Raw genomic sequence first — 17,898 nt, 5'->3', positions numbered from 1 at the left:
AATACAATGCAATTAAACACAATACAATACAATCACACACAATTCAATACAATTACACATAATACAATACAATTACACACAATACAATAAATAAAATTTTTTTGCTACTTCATAAAAAAGACCGAATTAGTTTTCCAATAAGACACATGCATCGCGTGCATCTTATTGGAAGCCTTATTTCCTCTAATTCAAGCTCCTCCCCCACCTTATAGTAGGAGGGGGTTTGCAAATGCGCTACAATGCACTGGCTGCAACCCAATAAATTAATTGATAATGATGGAAGAAATTAAATATTGCAGTACACCAACTGCTGGATAATTATTATTATTATAATGTCGATATTTGCAGTAGCAGAAGTCCTTTGTATATTTATATGGCAGTATGTCGAGGTTCTAATCAATAATTATTATAATAATATTAATTGATAATATCGATTAACGCATGAATCTATAGTAGATTCAATTAAATCTGTCATTAGATTGCATTCAATATTTTTAATCTGTCATCCAACATGTTTTTATTGGATTCACCGCCTCCATCCGCCACCACACATATTTTATGTGGTTACTAATATTTGTAATTACAGTAGGCTATCAGAAGATGACCATCACTTTTAACTTTTTCTGTTTAATTTTTGTACGTTCTCACTAAATTAGAACTCTGAATTCGCAAATAATTATTTTCGCTCCACCAATTAAATAGGCTACCTCTAATGAACTCGAACAAGAGGTGAGATTTCATGGAATTACTAGAAATTACTTAGTTATTAGAAATCAACATAATATTGTAATGTTCTCTATTATTCCTTTCATCCTGAATAACCAATTGAAATGAATGAGTTAGTTCGTAGTAAACTCGAGATAGTAATGAGATACGCAGAACCCTCTGTAATATTTTTGAAGGAATGTGTAATCGACATAAACAGAATCTTGCCTTTCGGATACTGCTACCAATAATTAAAAAAATAACACGTCCTACCCTTTCACTAAACCAAACAATGTACCTGGATTCTAAGTGTAGCCTATAATTGGATGGGTCAATGTACGGATCATTAAGTCTTAGATGATCGTTTTGGGATTGAAGAATAGATGTTATGTTCGACAGTCCTTAACCCAGACCAGACAAGGGAGCTATTCTCACCGCTAATTAGGATTGTTGAGTTGGAAAAACCCATATTATCTGTGGAGCGTGGGAGTGCAGATAGATTGTTGGATTCATTGAATAGGTAGAATGTATTATTTTTGGAATTTGTTGTAGTATCTCTGTCCAGATTCTGCTTGTTATGTCAAGGTCTGCTTCCTTCAAAAATATCACATCCTGAACGAGTGCTGGTGGTCTAGGCCTATACGGTGAGGGTAATGAACTTCCCATGTACGGAACCTGATGTGAACAGTGTTGAACTACAATCGAATTCGGGTACATAGAATTAGAAAATAGATAGATTGATCAATAGTTGAGGGGATGTTAAGCACAAAAATTATAATGAGAATAGAAAAATTATAATTAAAATTACAAGGATCATATAACATAATTAATTAGCATTTCCTTTTTTCCGTATTTTAAAGGATGAAATAGGAAAACCTTAGTTGACTGTACACCATGCGCAATTATTGTAATAGGAATTAAATAACCTACTCCTAAATGAAAGAATTTCATTTGCTAAGTCCAGAATTCAATGCCTTCTGATAATTATCAGAGATATTAACGAGTATTGTATCATCATAAATCAAGTATAAATCGCTTTTACTTTTTCTATGCATTGACGACTTTCACTTGTTGAGTACCAGTAGTTGTGAGTGTGATACTACAGTACCGGTAGTTATACATGTTGAATGAAAATATTGAATTTTACAAAAAGGAGTTTTTAACTACTGTCGTTGAAAAATCTATTGTGTTGAGGCTGTTTTTTATTGGTTATTAACACAAAAAATTTCTGGGGCAGCCCTAGGACCGAAGGTAAGGTGTAAGTCATCATAGATGTTATTGTATAGCAGAGACTATACCGGTAGTTTATAGATGACCGTTGTTGATTTCACAACAATGGATGTTTTGACAACCACTCTAGAAAACAAAAAATTGTATGCAACGAGCTGGAATAATTTGCTAAAGGGGTGCTTTACGAAACTATGCCGGCGCTCAGCGTACAATAAAACCTACATCTTCTTATGAACCGAAATACGTACAGCATATATTATGTTTGTGCTTTGTGGTAAATATTTGATGTTCACCGATAGCGGTCGGTAGACCCTCCAGGTTTAAGATGGCTCCCTCGGTCGCAGCATACACAAATCAACAATTCTAGACCTAATAATGAGCACAAAATTTATAAATGGATTTATTTTTGCAAGTTCCTGACCAACATCCAGACAGGAATTATTTTATGAGATGGTAAAGGCCTCACAGCTGGATGCTGAACGACTCCAATATCCCAAGAAAACCTCGATTCTAAATAATACTGTGTAATAAGTTACTACTCAGGCTGTTAACACCAGCTCAATTGAAAAAAAGTATATTTAATTCTCTTTAAGACTCTTAACAGAAACAAGGTAGGTCTATCTACCTAAGTATTTCTTTATGTGAGTGGATATGCGGTATGAAAAATAAGTTGACCCTCCATTCAGTAAGAAGCTAAAAATTAATAGATTAATGATTAAATCTAATATTATTAATAGCCACCTAATCAAACTCCAATGAATTATCAAAGACCTTCTCAAGTATTCAATTTGACACTCAGATGGAGAGTTAATCCTGTAACTTCCACAATTTAGTTATAAATAACAAAAAAAAATCTATCTGTCAACTTCTAGCGGGGGACAGATGCCCCCCTCTGCCCCTGCCTGGATACGCCCATGATTTGAAGATTGCATCAAAATCATTCGAATAAATTCTTTTAGTGCCTTCGCCTAACGTTTGTAAATAATTATATGAAGTTAAAATTAATATCAATGCAACGATCAATGCTGCGGCCTTGTCATGCACAATGCTTTTAGATGACTATCAATATATATTTTGAACATTTCATTTCATATATATATTAATTCCAAACCATTTCAGAACTTTTGAAGTAATGTGCATTGACATTGCACAAGAATATTAATTTGAATATAGACTTAACAAAGATGATCAGAATATCAGAACTTAACAAAGACGATCAGAATATCAGAACTAGTTGTATAGTACAGTATCTAGTAATCTGGTTTAATAGCATGATACATAGGATTCATGTGACTTCATTTTCAAGTTTCAAGGAGAGAGCCAGCCAGAATGGTGATTTCATGTGATGTGGTGAGTGGTACGTTTGTCGGGAGCGTTCCCGACAACTGATCTCCTCGAGCGCTTCCGACAACCATTCTCCCCGACATCCGTTCTCCTACTGAAAAGAAGGAGAATGTCTGTCGGGGAGAATGGTTTACACGTTCCCCATCTAGACAGACAATTGAGGTTATGCTTCGAAATAGTTACTAAACTTGAAAGAGAACAGACTGGGATGGACAAATAAAGTTATGATGGGTATAAAATTTGGTACAAATTTTCTCCAAATAATAAAATTTTTTAATGCTTATCTTCAAATCTCAGTAATTTTTTTGGATCAGCTTGAAGTTTGTACAATTTTCAACTCAACGATCTATAAACATCCAGGATTTCTAAAATCAGTGTTACCAACATGGGCTCTTGAAATTTACCTTGCAAAATGGCTTTTTCCTACAGTTACGTTGAAAAGTGGCCATTGCTGCACTGATTACAAAACGCAAAGAATCACTTTTCCGCTCTAGTGCGGGAATAGTATATTTCGCACCTAGGGCCGAAAATGAGACTTTTCTGGCTCGAAATCGGTTTTCAAGTCCGAGGCCGTAGGCCGAGGACTAGAAAAGATTGAGAGCCGGAAAAACATTTTTGCCCATGGTGAGAACATAATTTTTCGCCACACAGAAAAATAAACAATATATATATGAGAATAATAATTATTCTCATTGTCTATTATAAGCACTTCCGAAAGCAAAAGTGGAAGGTCATAGCTCTAGCAAATCTGAATATCAAGAAATTGTCCAAGTATTTTTATTTTTTATTCTGATTTGTCTAAATAACCTAAAAGATTATGTTCAATTATGTAAGAGGTTGAGTTTATACTTTTTATTCTTCCAAATGACAATAAGATGATATTATTATAAATGCTTTAATTATTGAATGATAAACACAAATAATGAAAAGTTTTTGATCAGCTGGTTTATCACACTTGAAAAAGTTTTTGATCAGCTGGTTTATCACACTTGAAAAAGTTTTTGATCAGCTGTTTTAGCACACTTGAAATTCGGCCAATCTGATGTGATCTGAATCTGAATGTCAATGGAAGTTAAGGTTAGAAGTTCTATTCTTCTATGAAAATCGAATTATTTGAATAGTTATAATATATATCTTATCTGTATTTTATCCATTTAAATAAAATGATAGTATATTATTACAGAATACTTTCTTGAATTCTAGAAGCATAAAATGATTCCGTTTATCCACCATGTTCTGTGATAAACGCTTTACTAGGAGGTTTGAGGTTAGATTCTATTATACTCTGAAAATTGAATTTGAATAGTTTATAATATCTCATTTGTATTTCATTCATCCAAATAAAATGATAGTATCTTATTGCAAAAACTTTATTCAATTCTAGAAGCATAAACTGATTCCGTTTCATAAACTATTTTGTAAACACGTTCACATCAAATCAGAATCAGCTGACTTCAAGGTTATTTTACAGCCCTAGGGCCGTAAAAATTTTACCGGCCTGGTCAGAAAACAATCACTTTCAAAAAAATTTTTTCGCCCCACTTGGATGTAATGAGCCGGTTTACGTGCGTCATATGGAGGCCGAAAGTGATTGTTTTCTGACCAGGCCGGTAAAATTTTTACGGCCCTAGGGCTGTAAAATAACCTTGAAGTCAGCTGATTCTGATTTGATGTGAACGTGTTTACAAAATAGTTTATGAAACGGAATCAGTTTATGCTTCTAGAATTGAATAAAGTTTTTGCAATAAGATACTATCATTTTATTTGGATGAATGAAATACAAATGAGATATTATAAACTATTCAAATTCAATTTTCAGAGTATAATAGAATCTAACCTCAAACCTCCTAGTAAAGCGTTTATCACAGAACATGGTGGATAAACGGAATCATTTTATGCTTCTAGAATTCAAGAAAGTATTCTGTAATAATATACTATCATTTTATTTAAATGGATAAAATACAGATAAGATATATATTATAAACTATTCAAATAATTCGATTTTCATAGAAGAATAGAACTTCTAACCTTAACTTCCATTGACATTCAGATTCAGATCACATCAGATTGGCCGAATTTCAAGTGTGCTAAAACAGCTGATCAAAAACTTTTTCAAGTGTGATAAACCAGCTGATCAAAAACTTTTTCAAGTGTGATAAACCAGCTGATCAAAAACTTTTCATTATTTGTGTTTATCATTCAATAATTAAAGCATTTATAATAATATCATCTTATTGTCATTTGGAAGAATAAAAAGTATAAACTCAACCTCTTACATAATTGAACATAATCTTTTAGGTTATTTAGACAAATCAGAATAAAAAATAAAAATACTTGGACAATTTCTTGATATTCAGATTTGCTAGAGCTATGACCTTCCACTTTTGCTTTCGGAAGTGCTTATAATAGACAATGAGAATAATTATTATTCTCATATATATATTGTTTATTTTTCTGTGTGGCGAAAAATTACGTTCTCACCATGGGCAAAAATGTTTTTCCGGCTCTCAATCTTTTCTAGTCCTCGGCCTATGGCCTCGGACTTGAAAACCGAATTCGAGCCAGAAAAGTCTCATTTTCGGCCCTAGGTGCGAAATATACTATTCTGCACTTCAGATTTGCAACATGGCAACGCAAAATACTTAGTAGGTTATATGGAGCAACAGTGCAGCAAAATCAAAATGAAGTTGGTAACAGTGACTGGGCTGCTATAGTGAGCAGAGGTGCAACGAAGCACAACGCGCAAATTATTAGTATTAGATATTATAACCAAGGACAACATTTTTATTCAATTTTACAATAAATAAAGGTTTTTATCAATAATAAAATTACACAGAAAAACATTTGATGCATTTCAGGCAATTTTACCCATAATTACCCACTTTTCATATTCAATGGTAACTGTAGGAAAAACTTAATGTGAAATACGTGCTCAAAGTTCCTCTGCTGCACTCAAAAAACCATTCCGCCCTCGCCTACGGCTCGGGCGTAAACGTTTCTTTCGGTGCAGCAAACTGTCACTTTGCGCACTAGTTGCACAAATAACTATTGTTACCCTGTAGGCTTAAGTAACCCCGTTTTACAGTAGTCATAATTATTATAGATTGCAAATAATAAAGTGATAACAGATTTCAAGAATATTATTTTATCGAGATGAATTTTATAAAGACGGTAACCTTTTATCGATAACTTTGTATATCGACATTTTTGTCAGATGATTTGATACTATCGAAATACAAACAAAAGAGAAAGACCGAATTTTTGAGTCTGGCTATTTTTTTTTTCATTTCAAATTGGATTTTACATTTTAGTATTGATAAATCACTTGATGATCAGTTTGGTTTTCTTAATTCTCATTAGTCATGAGTAATCACGTAAGTAAGCGTTTCTGCAATATACAAACACTTCTCGAAACAAATATTTTGAAACTTAACCTCAATTATTATAAATGTTTATGATCCTTCTCTTGTTCTCTAACTACCATAGTACATTACCTAAGTTAGATACTGTATAGGCCTAATATTTATTTTGTAATTTAGGCTCATAAAATTCAACAGCCTCGGCTAGATGAGATTTCCATCTCCAGAGGCCAACTGGCAGCCTTTTGTGATACGGTAACCCAACTATAACCATGCTTAATATTTTTAGCTTGTTTATAATAAGTTATGCTTTGTCTCTTATGAGGAAAAATAAGATGCATCACAGACCAAGTATTCTGAAAACATGTTGAATAAACTTTAGTTCAGACCTTGTATGTCGCTTGTATATTAAGATTACCCACTAACGCAACTCTCTATTGTTTCCAAAATATTGAAAGCTTTGCTAGTCATAATAGTAGCCTAGAACTTGTTATACAATGTGATATTAGTAGCATTTGCTTACTACTGTAAATTCATATTTGTATGATTAATGATTGAAGACTGCCTTCTAATTTGTGTGATTTTGTCATAAGAGTCGCATGTCAAATCAATTGCAACCAAAAATTTGACTCAAGGTAGGGCGGCCATCAATTTAAACTTAAGATAAAATTAAATATACTTATTGAAGAAACTTGAAGTACAGAGCAACTTAAAAAATGACTTTTCTCTGCTGTTTCCAGGTTTCTCTGTTGCAAAATATGGAGTACCTAGTCTGTGAGTACACATTAATTTATTACATCTTGGTTTATGAGCTTTGATGTCCTATAATGAGGAGCACTAAAATCATTCAGCATTAGTTGAATTAGAAGATGCATTGATGTTATATACTGGAAATATTGGCAGCTTAAAGTAAATCTCAATTTCAGCATCTCTTCTAAATCTCAGCATTCTACCAATTTCATGCATGTGATACACTCTTTTATATACTCACATGTTGTTTTGTCACCAAAATTTGAATTGAATGTACGGTAGGCTATTCATTGAAAGAGAGAGAGTTTATTGTGTGTCATAATACAATTGAAGTTTTAGTTTTCAAAGATATAATTGATAATAGTTCAATCAGCCGCCATTTTGGATAAAAGTGTCATAGAACAACTGATATTTGACCAATAACTTATCCTGAAAGTTACAGTATTATATATCAACAACTCCAACCAAGTCTCATAGTCTCAAGTATTATATATTATATCAAGTCTCCAACTTATTGTAGGGTTCCCATACATATGACTCACTCTGTATGTGTGTATCAGACACACACAAACTTGAAATATTAGCTTTTAATATAAATTATTATTCATTACCCAATAAAAAAATTTCAATTGATTGCATAACATTAATTTCAGGTGGAAAGATCGCCAAAGTTGAGCTCAGAAGGGTGGATGACATCTCAAAATCCGAATCAAAAATCTATTCACAGGTAATAAATATTTTTAAAATGGTTCAAACCTATCATGATTGCCTGTCAAGCAATTCTTCATCTGTCAACTATGGTTGTTGCCGAACCCTTCAGTCTGCTAGAGTCACGTGGTCGTGGGTTGGAATCCCGACATAGGCATGGATGCTCCATCATCTCATCCAATCACTCTCACACATTCCAGAACACAGACACAAGCAAAAAACACTTTCGGCATCATAAGCAAATAAAATCAACTCTTCTCTCCTACTCTTATTTTCTCTCTCATTACTTGATCAAATTCTCCTATTATTCTTTAAAATTGAATGTGCTAAAATCTACAAAGTAATATCTCAATTCTTCTAATAAGTTAAGTTGTAAAAACGTTGCCTCTCTGTTTCAGATTGAAATTGTGAAACATGAGAGTCCATTTGAACAAATTGACATTGAAATGAAGAATGAACCTTCTCATAGCAATACAGCTATTCATCAGGCAAGTATTCGCATTCTCAAAGTTCCTTTTCTCTATGCTAGTACTCTGACAATAGTCATCGAAAGTGATATTCAGTCTTGAAAAATGTTGTAATCTCTACAGCTAACATCATCACTTCCAATTCAATTGATGCTGATAGTTCATGTTGAAACTCACTATATCTTATCCAAAAATTCATCAAAAGTATTTCAGTAAGTGCTCAGCAGAAATTGTTGTTTGTGGTTTTAGAATCTTTCCCTAGCTGTAAATCAAGTTATCAGATAAGTCCAATTTTGTCCTCTGTCTACAGATCAAGAGAGAGAAGCAAGAAGATGGATTTGCAGAACATCAATTGACAACAAATAACATCAAACAGGAGCCAATAACCTCAGAGGAAGCCCCAACTACTACTCAGGTATATAACAACCAATCTATATATATATTAAAGCGAAATGGCACTCACTCAATCGCAAAATTAAAAATCTACCGGACCCAAAACGTTCAAATTTGGTAGGTATGTTCAGTTGGCCCTTTAGAGGCGCACTAAGAACGGATTTGAAAAAAAAATCCAAAGATACGCCCAAAATCTGCGTTTTTCCAGCGTTGTTAGCGTTTTCCCAGCTTTATCGGGAACAAATGAACAGAAAATGTTCAAATTAAGTACAGAAGCTCAGCTAGGGTGTAATAATGTTGTGTTAGAAGGAATTTGCAATAACGCCAAAGATACGCCCAAAATATGCGTTTTCCATCGCTTTTTGCGCTTTCTCAGCTTTATGGAGAACAAATGAACACAAAATGTTCAAATTTACTACAGAAGCTCAGCTGGGATGTAATAATGTTGTGTTAGAAGGAATTTGAAATAACGCCAAAGATACGCCCAAAATTAGTTCAGTTCTTTCATCAAGTAATAGACAGAAACTTTTCAAATTTGGTACAGAGGTTTAGCTAGGGTCTAAAAATTTTGTGATGAGGTGACTCTAATATTTCATCAAAGATATGCCCAAAATCAGCGTTTTTCTCAGCTTTTCTGCATTTTCTCAGTACTTTGACTTTCTGATGGAATGACGCATGCTCAAATGAAAAATGCGGGCGAGCGAAGCGAGCCCGCTGATCTCATTTTTGGACGATGCAGTCGGTGGTCCAGGGGGCGGAGCCCCCTTGCTAGACGGATATTGAGAGAGAAGCGAGTCTGACGGCTAGTTATCTTCATATATTTATTGTCATTGTTTCTGATTGCAAGTAAAGCTTCTCTGACAATAAATAATACACAAAAGTAATCAAAGATTGTGACATATAGCAACAATACATGAAATAAATAGGTAGTAAAAATGCAGTTTTAATATTGAACTGATAGTGTATTATTGAGATAGCAATGAGTTTTCTTTTCATGATGTTACTATTGGCTGTTAATACTGAAGTGATATGAGGATTGCAGGGTGAATTGGATGGTGAATGTGGTCGTCTGCTGGAGAGAGAAATGGCATTTTGTGAGAGTGTAGACTTTAAGGCTGTGCAAAAGCTAAAAATAAACTTTCTACTCTTGATATTTTTCCAAGTTTTTCGATTTGTATATCATCAAGCTATCAAAATGAAAAAGTTTTCTCAGGAAAACATTTTTTTCCGATCATTACTTTTAGAGATATGAGCGACTGAAGTTTGAATTTTTGGGACAGAACATTTCAAATTCGCTAAGAGATAAATCCATGAGATTTAAAGGATGGGTTCTTCATGGTATTGTTGATCTAGTAAAACAAAAACTCTCTGAAAATATCAATGTTCAAGATAGTTATTCAGTTTACCAAAAATAACTCAACTAAAGTTATTTTTGGCTATTTTTAGTAAATTGAATAACTTTCTTAAAAATTGATATTTTCAGAGAATTATTGTTTTACTAGATCAACAATACCAAGAAGAATCTATCCTCTAAATGTCATGGATTTATCTCTTACCGAATTTGGAATGTTCTGTCCCGAAAATTTAAACGTTAGGCGCTCATATCTCAAAAAGTAATGAACAGAAAAAAATGTTTTCCTGAGAAAACTTTTTCATTTTGATAGCTTGATTATATGCAAATCAAAAAACTTTGAGAAAAATCACGAGTAAAAAGTTTATTCTTAGCCTTTGCACAGCCTTAAGCAGGACAACAATACAGAACTCGATCCACAGCTTTCATGTGTCATTTCAATGAACATTTTTCATTGCAATTCCATTTCAAAATATCATTAAAATGGTCATGAACATTCCGGCCCTTAGTTCATCAACGCCATGACCCTGATCGAAGAAGGTGGTATCATCTTCATATCAAACAACTCTTCTGCCATCCATGAGAGCTACATCATACAATGAAATCAAAAATAGAAGTGGCCCCAGGACAGAGCCCTGAGGCACTCCACAGTAGAGATGGGAAGTTCGAATCACTTTACTGATCCGGGCCATGACCGAATCAATTTTAACGGGTCATGACCGAATGACACATATCTACTCCACAATTGATACAGTTTTGTGTACGAGACAGCACACCAATTGCCAGTTAGCTAGTGCCACCTGGTCGTGGATTGGAATCCCGTAGTTACTGATGGATGCTTCATCATCTCATCAAATCACTCTCACACTTTCCAGAACACAGGCACAAGCAAAAAACATTTTCGGTATCATAAGCAAATAGAATCAACTCTTTCTCCCTCCCACTCTTATTTTCTCTCTCATTGCTTGATCAAATTCTCCTATTATTCTTTAAAATTGAATGTGCTAAAATCTACAAAGTCATATCTCAATTCTTCTAATAAGCTGTTGTAAAAACGTTGCCTCTCTGTTTCAGATTGAAATTGTGAAACATGAGAGTCCATTTGAACAAATTGACATTGAAATGAAGAATGAACCTTCTCATAGCAATACAGCTATCCATCAGGCAAGTATTTGCATTCTCAATGTACCTATTCACTCCGTGAGGAGGACAGTTGTAAAAATAGTCACATTTCTTGGTTTTTCATGTAGCTTATTAAATGCTATCCTTCCTTCTAATTCCATCTCTAGTTGATTCTCAGATGAAATCATGAGGAGAGAAATATGAAAGGCCTATTCGAAAATCATGTGAAGAGAAATATGAGTTTCAAAAACCATGTTAAGAGAAGTATGAGATTCAACTATCATTGTATTATATGAGTAGGTAACAAATGAATTTCATTAGCCCACCATCTGTTTGTGATTGAAGAAGTTATGCATTCTCCAAATCATGTAGTAATACCATTGAGAAAAGAATACAAGAAGATATAACATGGTATAGGTCGTTTCTGTTCTGAATATCATTTCGATTTTTGTTAACTCAAGCCAATTACAATCGACTACTGTCTATTACTGTTTTGGCCTTGTGAGAGTGTAAGAACATCTCACAGTATGAGAGAATACCAGTGTCACATAGCTTCACAAAAAATAACTACTAGGACTATTTGCTTTAGTCAACAGTGAAATATGGAATATAACATCTTATACCTGGGATATCCTCTTATGCTATCTTTTCTCAATGGTAATACTCTAACAAGAGTCATCAAAAGTGATATTCACTTCAAAAATGTAGTAATTTCTACAGCTAACATCAACACTTCCAATTCAATTGATGCTGATAGTCCAGGTTGAAACTCACTATATTTTATGCAAAAATTCACCAATAGTATTTCAGTAAGTGCTCAGCAAAAATAGTTGTTTGTGGTTTTTCAATCTTCCCCTAGGTGTAAATCAGGTTATGAGATAAGACCAATCTTGTCCTCTGTCTACAGATCAAGAGAGAGAAGCAAGAAGATGGATTTGCAGAACATCAATTAACAACAAATAACATCAAACAGGAGCCAATGACCTCAGAGGAAGCCCCAACTACTACTCAAGTATATATCAACCAATTATCCTCATATTCCTCATTTCTTGCCATTGTTTCTGATTGCATCTTAAGCTTCACTGACAATACATACATAATACAGAAAAGTAATGAAAAGTTTAACATAGCAACAATACATTAAATCAGTAGGTAGTAAAAATGCAGTTAATAGCTAGTGTATTACACAGATAGGAATGAGTAGTATTGTGAGAAATATGTGTTTTCACACATATTCATCCTGCATGTTTTTCATCAGCGTGATGCTTCCACTTTGAAACGAAAATGTATACAAGCGATAAAAGGAAAGAACTTTAATCCTACAAAACAACAGTTTACATGAAGTGTAAAAGAACAGTGTAAATAAACTGTGAGAGGAAAATTCAATTAGAGTGTGAAAGAACAGAGTAAATAAAATGTGAAATAACAGTGTAATTAGAGTGTAAAATAACAGTGTAAATAAAGTGTGTGAGAAAACTGTTGAACTAATAAATTGAAAAGTAGAAAATGCAAGTGTTTGAACTGTCCATAACATCATAAGATTAAAGATTTTAACTAACTGATAAACATATTCCTGATGGGGTTTTCTGTACCACAGATTTACATTATACGTATTTATATTGTGATCTAGTCTGTGGGAGCATCTTTCCTGAAAAAGAGTTACATCTAATTTAGTTTACCTTTGATTTACCTCTCCTTTGATTCTGATACAGGCTATTATTAAGTATTTCTGATTGAGATGAATTTATCAATAGATTTATCACTGAATCGAGTAGGCTATGTCTATCAAGCTTAAAGTATGGAGAAATTATTGCATTTGTGGAATAAAGTGTTTTTATTTCAACAAATTTCTATTTGATTAGATACAAATGTCTTCATTCTGGAATTTAGATAGTATTCTGGTAATTATTTCCAAAGTCGTATGTCCCCACGCACTAGTAAGGTTTGGTTGGGTGAAATGAGTTTTGATTGTTAAACAGTGCATTGACAATTGTCACAGAAGATTTTTCGAAGTGTTAAAAAATAGTGAAGAATACTTGATTTGTCCGTTGGAAATAATAACCAGTATTTTACCCAATAAAAATCGATACAGTAACAATAGTTAGAGAGCATACATTGATAAGCTAGTAGAAACTACTCTTCTAGGAAGAATCAATCTACATGCTATGACGTCATTAATTAGTTGTGGGGCCTGAAGTAATAGTAGGTCTTGGACGCAGGCAGGTCGAGACGTGGTTACAGCTGTCACGGTTAGAGCACATAACCTATTCATCCATTAGATTATATTAGATTAGACAAGGTTACTTTATTTTTTCTCTCCCCATCTTTTTAATGATGTACTTATTGTATGAATCAATAAAGATTGGATGACTCATTGGATTTTCATGTTTTATGAACGTTATGGCGGCAGATGAATTCGATGTGTTGGCTAATTTATTGCTTTTACGATTCATATCTAAAGAATCATCAATTCTTACGAATTCGTAGGTTATATGTTCTAGCCATGAAGGCTTTAACGACACAGTTCAAGCTAATTGGCTGAGGGCGATGCCCACATAAGCTCTTAGGCTTGTGCGTGAGTAATGAGTGAGAGGGATGATGATGAGAGATGACGACTACGTTTTAGATAATCGGGACCGACGGCTTATCGTCTCCGAAAGATGGGGTGGCCGTATCTATGTGATTGTGCTGTGGCCAAAAACTTTTGCCCCGATCGAGATTCGAACTCGGATTCTCTTGATTATTAGACCGGCGCGTTATCACTTCCCGTCTCATACGCCTCTAAGGAATTGCACCTTTAGTTTCAATTTCACAATTACTCCTATATTTCTTCATTGATACTATCCACCATTCATGTTTGAATTACTCTTTAAATCTATTTCAACCACTTGACAATTAGCAGTCAGATTAGAAGTTTCTACAATTCTGTCAATATCTTATTTTTTATGTCACATTAGGAAAAGTGTTTGTAATGGGAGTGTAGAGATGTAGTATTAGGAAAAAATTACATTATGTGATCAGAAAAATAATTAGTTGTAAGATGACTTAGCAATGAAATGCTTGTTCCCAAACTCTGCTCTCATTTGATCATAGTACCACAGTTTGTGTATGAGCAGTGTTGTGATATGAATATATTTGCAGATGGCGACAGTTGCAATAAATAGCAGCCAAGAACCAGCGCCAGAGTGCAGCACTGCATTCGCTCCAACCGATAATGACTTCAGCCAACAACATTATTTAATCCCTGGCTACAATCTAATATTCATCAAAGAAGAAGGTAAGATATAACTGTGTCTTGTTAGTCATATCAAAGTAATGTATTTGACAACACCTACTTGAATCAAATAAGCTTTCAAATTAAGCTGAGAAACACTGTTCAAGAATAATTATTATTAAACGAAATGCAAATTAAATGCTGTAATTCACAACGAAGACTTCTGCTACTGCAAATATTGACAACAGGGTAAACAGGTAGATGGAAATTCGATGAGCGCTACTATTCAAGAAGTATTTGTCAGCCCGGGAATCGAACCCAGTACCTACTAATTGCTGGTCAGAAATGCTTATCCTAAAACCAAACTGACAATCTCTGGATAGCAGCATTCATTTTATACGAAGCCATAGCGGCCAGCCAGTCTACAGATAGAAATTACTGAGATATTGCAATTATTCAAATGTATTTTCCATCTGTTCAAGAATAGTTTGTTGTATATCTTCTCAAGTAATGTTGTATGTTTATTTTTGTAGATTCCCAAGATGGAGAAGACATTTCAGAAGAAGTTGACTTTGGCGCAGTGAAGAGTGAAGCAGAGATGTGGCCTTCTATCAGCGGCACTGCCAATGCAACAGAAGTGGGTGGACTGGATGCACATTCAATCTCTCCAGTGGAAAAGTGCACTGAGCCAACTGTGGCTGGCAAAAAGACCAAGCTCTACAGTTGTGCCGACTGCAGCTATGAAACAACATGGATTTCTGATTTGAAAAAACACATTAGAACACACACTGGGGAAAAACCATTCAGTTGTATCTTCTGTGATTATAAATGTGCCACTTCAGGCTATATGAAAATACATATCAGATCACATACAGATGAAAAACCATTCAGTTGTAACTTTTGTGATTATAAATGTGCCACTTCAGGCTATATGAAAATACATATCAGATCACATACAGGTGAAAAACCATTCAGTTGTGAATATTGTGACTACAAATGTGCATATTCAGGCAATTTGAAAATACATATCAGAACACACACGGGTGAAAAACCATTTAGTTGTAACTTTTGTGACTACAAATTTGCTTCTTCAAGTGAATTGAAGAGACACATCAAAAGACACACTGGTAAAAAACCATTTAGTTGTAACTTTTGTGACCACAAATGTGCTACTTCAAATGCTTTGAAGAGACACATCAGAACACACACTGGTGAAAAACCATTCAGTTGCGAATTTTGTGACTTTAAATGTAGTCTGAAATGTAACTTAAAATTACATCTCAGATCACATACAGATGAAAAACCATTCAGTTGCGAATTTTGTGACTACAAATGTGCTTCTTCAAATACTTTGAAGAGACACATCAGAACACACTCTGGTGAAAAACCATTTAGTTGCGAATTTTGTGACTACAAATGTGCTTCCTCAAGTGATTTGAAGAGACATAACAGACTTAAACACACTGGTAAAAAAGCCTGTGAAGAAATAATTCTGTGATAAATGTTACTTAATGTGCTGATTCATGTTCTTATAAGGCACATCATATTAATACGCACACCGTTGAAAAATAATTGTATAGTAGTTTTATTGACATTGTTTTGTTTCGCAATTGACATTTGTGTGATTGGTGTCAAATTCTCGTGCGCTCAATCATTTATTGTAACTTAATTGAGTACAATTAAATGACATGAAGGTTTAGCACTTAGCAGATTGAAACATCAATTGGGATTAATGATTGCAATTTTACGCAAATTGAGTCTATGTCTTTATCCATCTACCAGATTTACTTTTCTCTCCTTATATTAACTTATCCAGAAATATTAATTTGCAGAAATCAATGCAACAAGTTGGTGAGTTTCTAATGCTTTATCCTTAAAACTTGGTCTTGCAAGGAGCTCTCCCACTCTCGTTTAATGTAAAACATATTCATGCCTCTTCAATTGTAAATTCGTAAAATTTAAAGCAATCCACACATAATATTTTTCCAAATTAAAATTTTTATTAGTTTACAATATGATTTACAACATCTAAAGAATTTCTGCATTGTTACAATTCTACAATATATTCAATTATATAAATCACAAATTTATAAAATACATGGTAATCCCGTCCTGTCCCCAAACCTATGGATTGGGGTACAGTTAAGATTTAATTCACGAAAACGTCGACAACCCCAAAAGTAAGTCTTTAATTTGCACTAACCTTGGAACTGGCGAGGAAGTGGACTGTATCTCGTGTGTAGAAGTTACTGCTGACGATATCCTGTCTTTATGCGTAGGCCTATATGATATTGCACATATATCACGAAACGAAACGAGGTAATTGCGTTCAGCTCGAACGCCACGGAACGGAACGAAAAACGATGTTGACTTATCGACAACGCTTCTTGAAGTGACGGGTTGGAAGATAAACGGGGAGGATGAAGGAGGGGTGAGGGAGAGAGGTTATCTTGCCTCTTTGGGAGAGGGGGAAGGGGAGGAAAGCACAAACCAAATCAACCTGCAATCAAGGCTGCCGATCCTCCGTGAATCCACCATCTCCGCCCGCCTTGGAATGCCCCATTTCCAAGAACATAAACTCAAAAAAAAAAACTAAAATTTAAAAGTAAAAGAAAAACAAAACAACATGCACTGAACGGTAGAAAAGGAAAACGAAGGGAAAAAGAAATAGGAAAGGAAAACGGAAAACTTGGTGTGTGGGTTAAACTAATAGGGAAGTATGGGGGCAAGTTTCCTAACTGGCCTAACATACTCACCAGAGTTAGTTTTCACGTGAGCTGAGCGCACAACACCCTTAGCATCACTTATGATTTGGGTGACTCTACCTAACGGGTATGATAAGGGTGATGAATTGTCCTCTTTAATCCATACTAACTGCCCTACCTGAAGGTTTGTGTCACTCTCAAACCACTTATTCTTCTGTTGAAGAGTGTGGAGGTATTCACTCTCCCACCTCTTCCACAATCTCTGAGTGAAGCGATTAACCTTTTCCCAACGAGACAGTCTGTACTCGTTGACATCACTCACGTCAATTTCAGGAACCGCCAACAGAGGGCGATGAACAAGGAAATGTCCGGAGTCAGCGCCTCGTAGTCATCAGGATAATGAAGAGAGCGCATACAACGGTCTCGAATTGAGTATCGCCTCAATTTTCACCAACAGAGTGGAAAGCTCAACAATAGTTAGGACCGAATTTCCCACTTCACGAAACAAATGGAATTTCACATTTTTAATATTAGACTCACAGATTCCATT

General features: G+C 34.5%; 1 protein-coding gene across 6 annotated transcripts in view; it reads left to right on the top strand.

The window, feature by feature from the left end:
• The window catches only part of LOC111045351 (zinc finger protein 699), a 201,113-nt gene extending 184,379 nt beyond the window's left edge, over positions 1 to 16,734 (top strand). The window contains exons 20-25 of one of the 6 annotated variants that reach the window (XM_039434170.1): positions 8,495 to 8,584; positions 8,874 to 8,978; positions 11,382 to 11,471; positions 12,337 to 12,441; positions 14,571 to 14,706; positions 15,177 to 16,732. In XM_039434170.1, the coding sequence (XP_039290104.1) occupies positions 8,495 to 8,584; positions 8,874 to 8,978; positions 11,382 to 11,471; positions 12,337 to 12,441; positions 14,571 to 14,706; positions 15,177 to 16,141 (1,491 nt within the window). In that variant the 3' untranslated portion in view covers positions 16,142 to 16,732. Of the gene's footprint in view, positions 1 to 8,494; positions 8,585 to 8,873; positions 8,979 to 11,381; positions 11,472 to 12,336; positions 12,442 to 14,570; positions 14,707 to 15,176 lie in introns of all 6 variants that reach the window. The other 5 variants (XM_039434195.1, XM_039434187.1, XM_039434181.1 and 2 more) reach the window with 5 other exon arrangements.
• The last annotated feature ends 1,164 nt before the right edge of the window (positions 16,735 to 17,898 follow it).

The sequence above is a fragment of the Nilaparvata lugens genome, chromosome 8 (genome assembly GCF_014356525.2).
Source record: "Nilaparvata lugens isolate BPH chromosome 8, ASM1435652v1, whole genome shotgun sequence".
Taxonomy (NCBI): Eukaryota; Metazoa; Arthropoda; class Insecta; order Hemiptera; family Delphacidae; genus Nilaparvata; species Nilaparvata lugens.
Note: the sequence above shows the minus strand (reverse complement) of the source record. Positions and strands in the feature narration are given on the sequence as shown.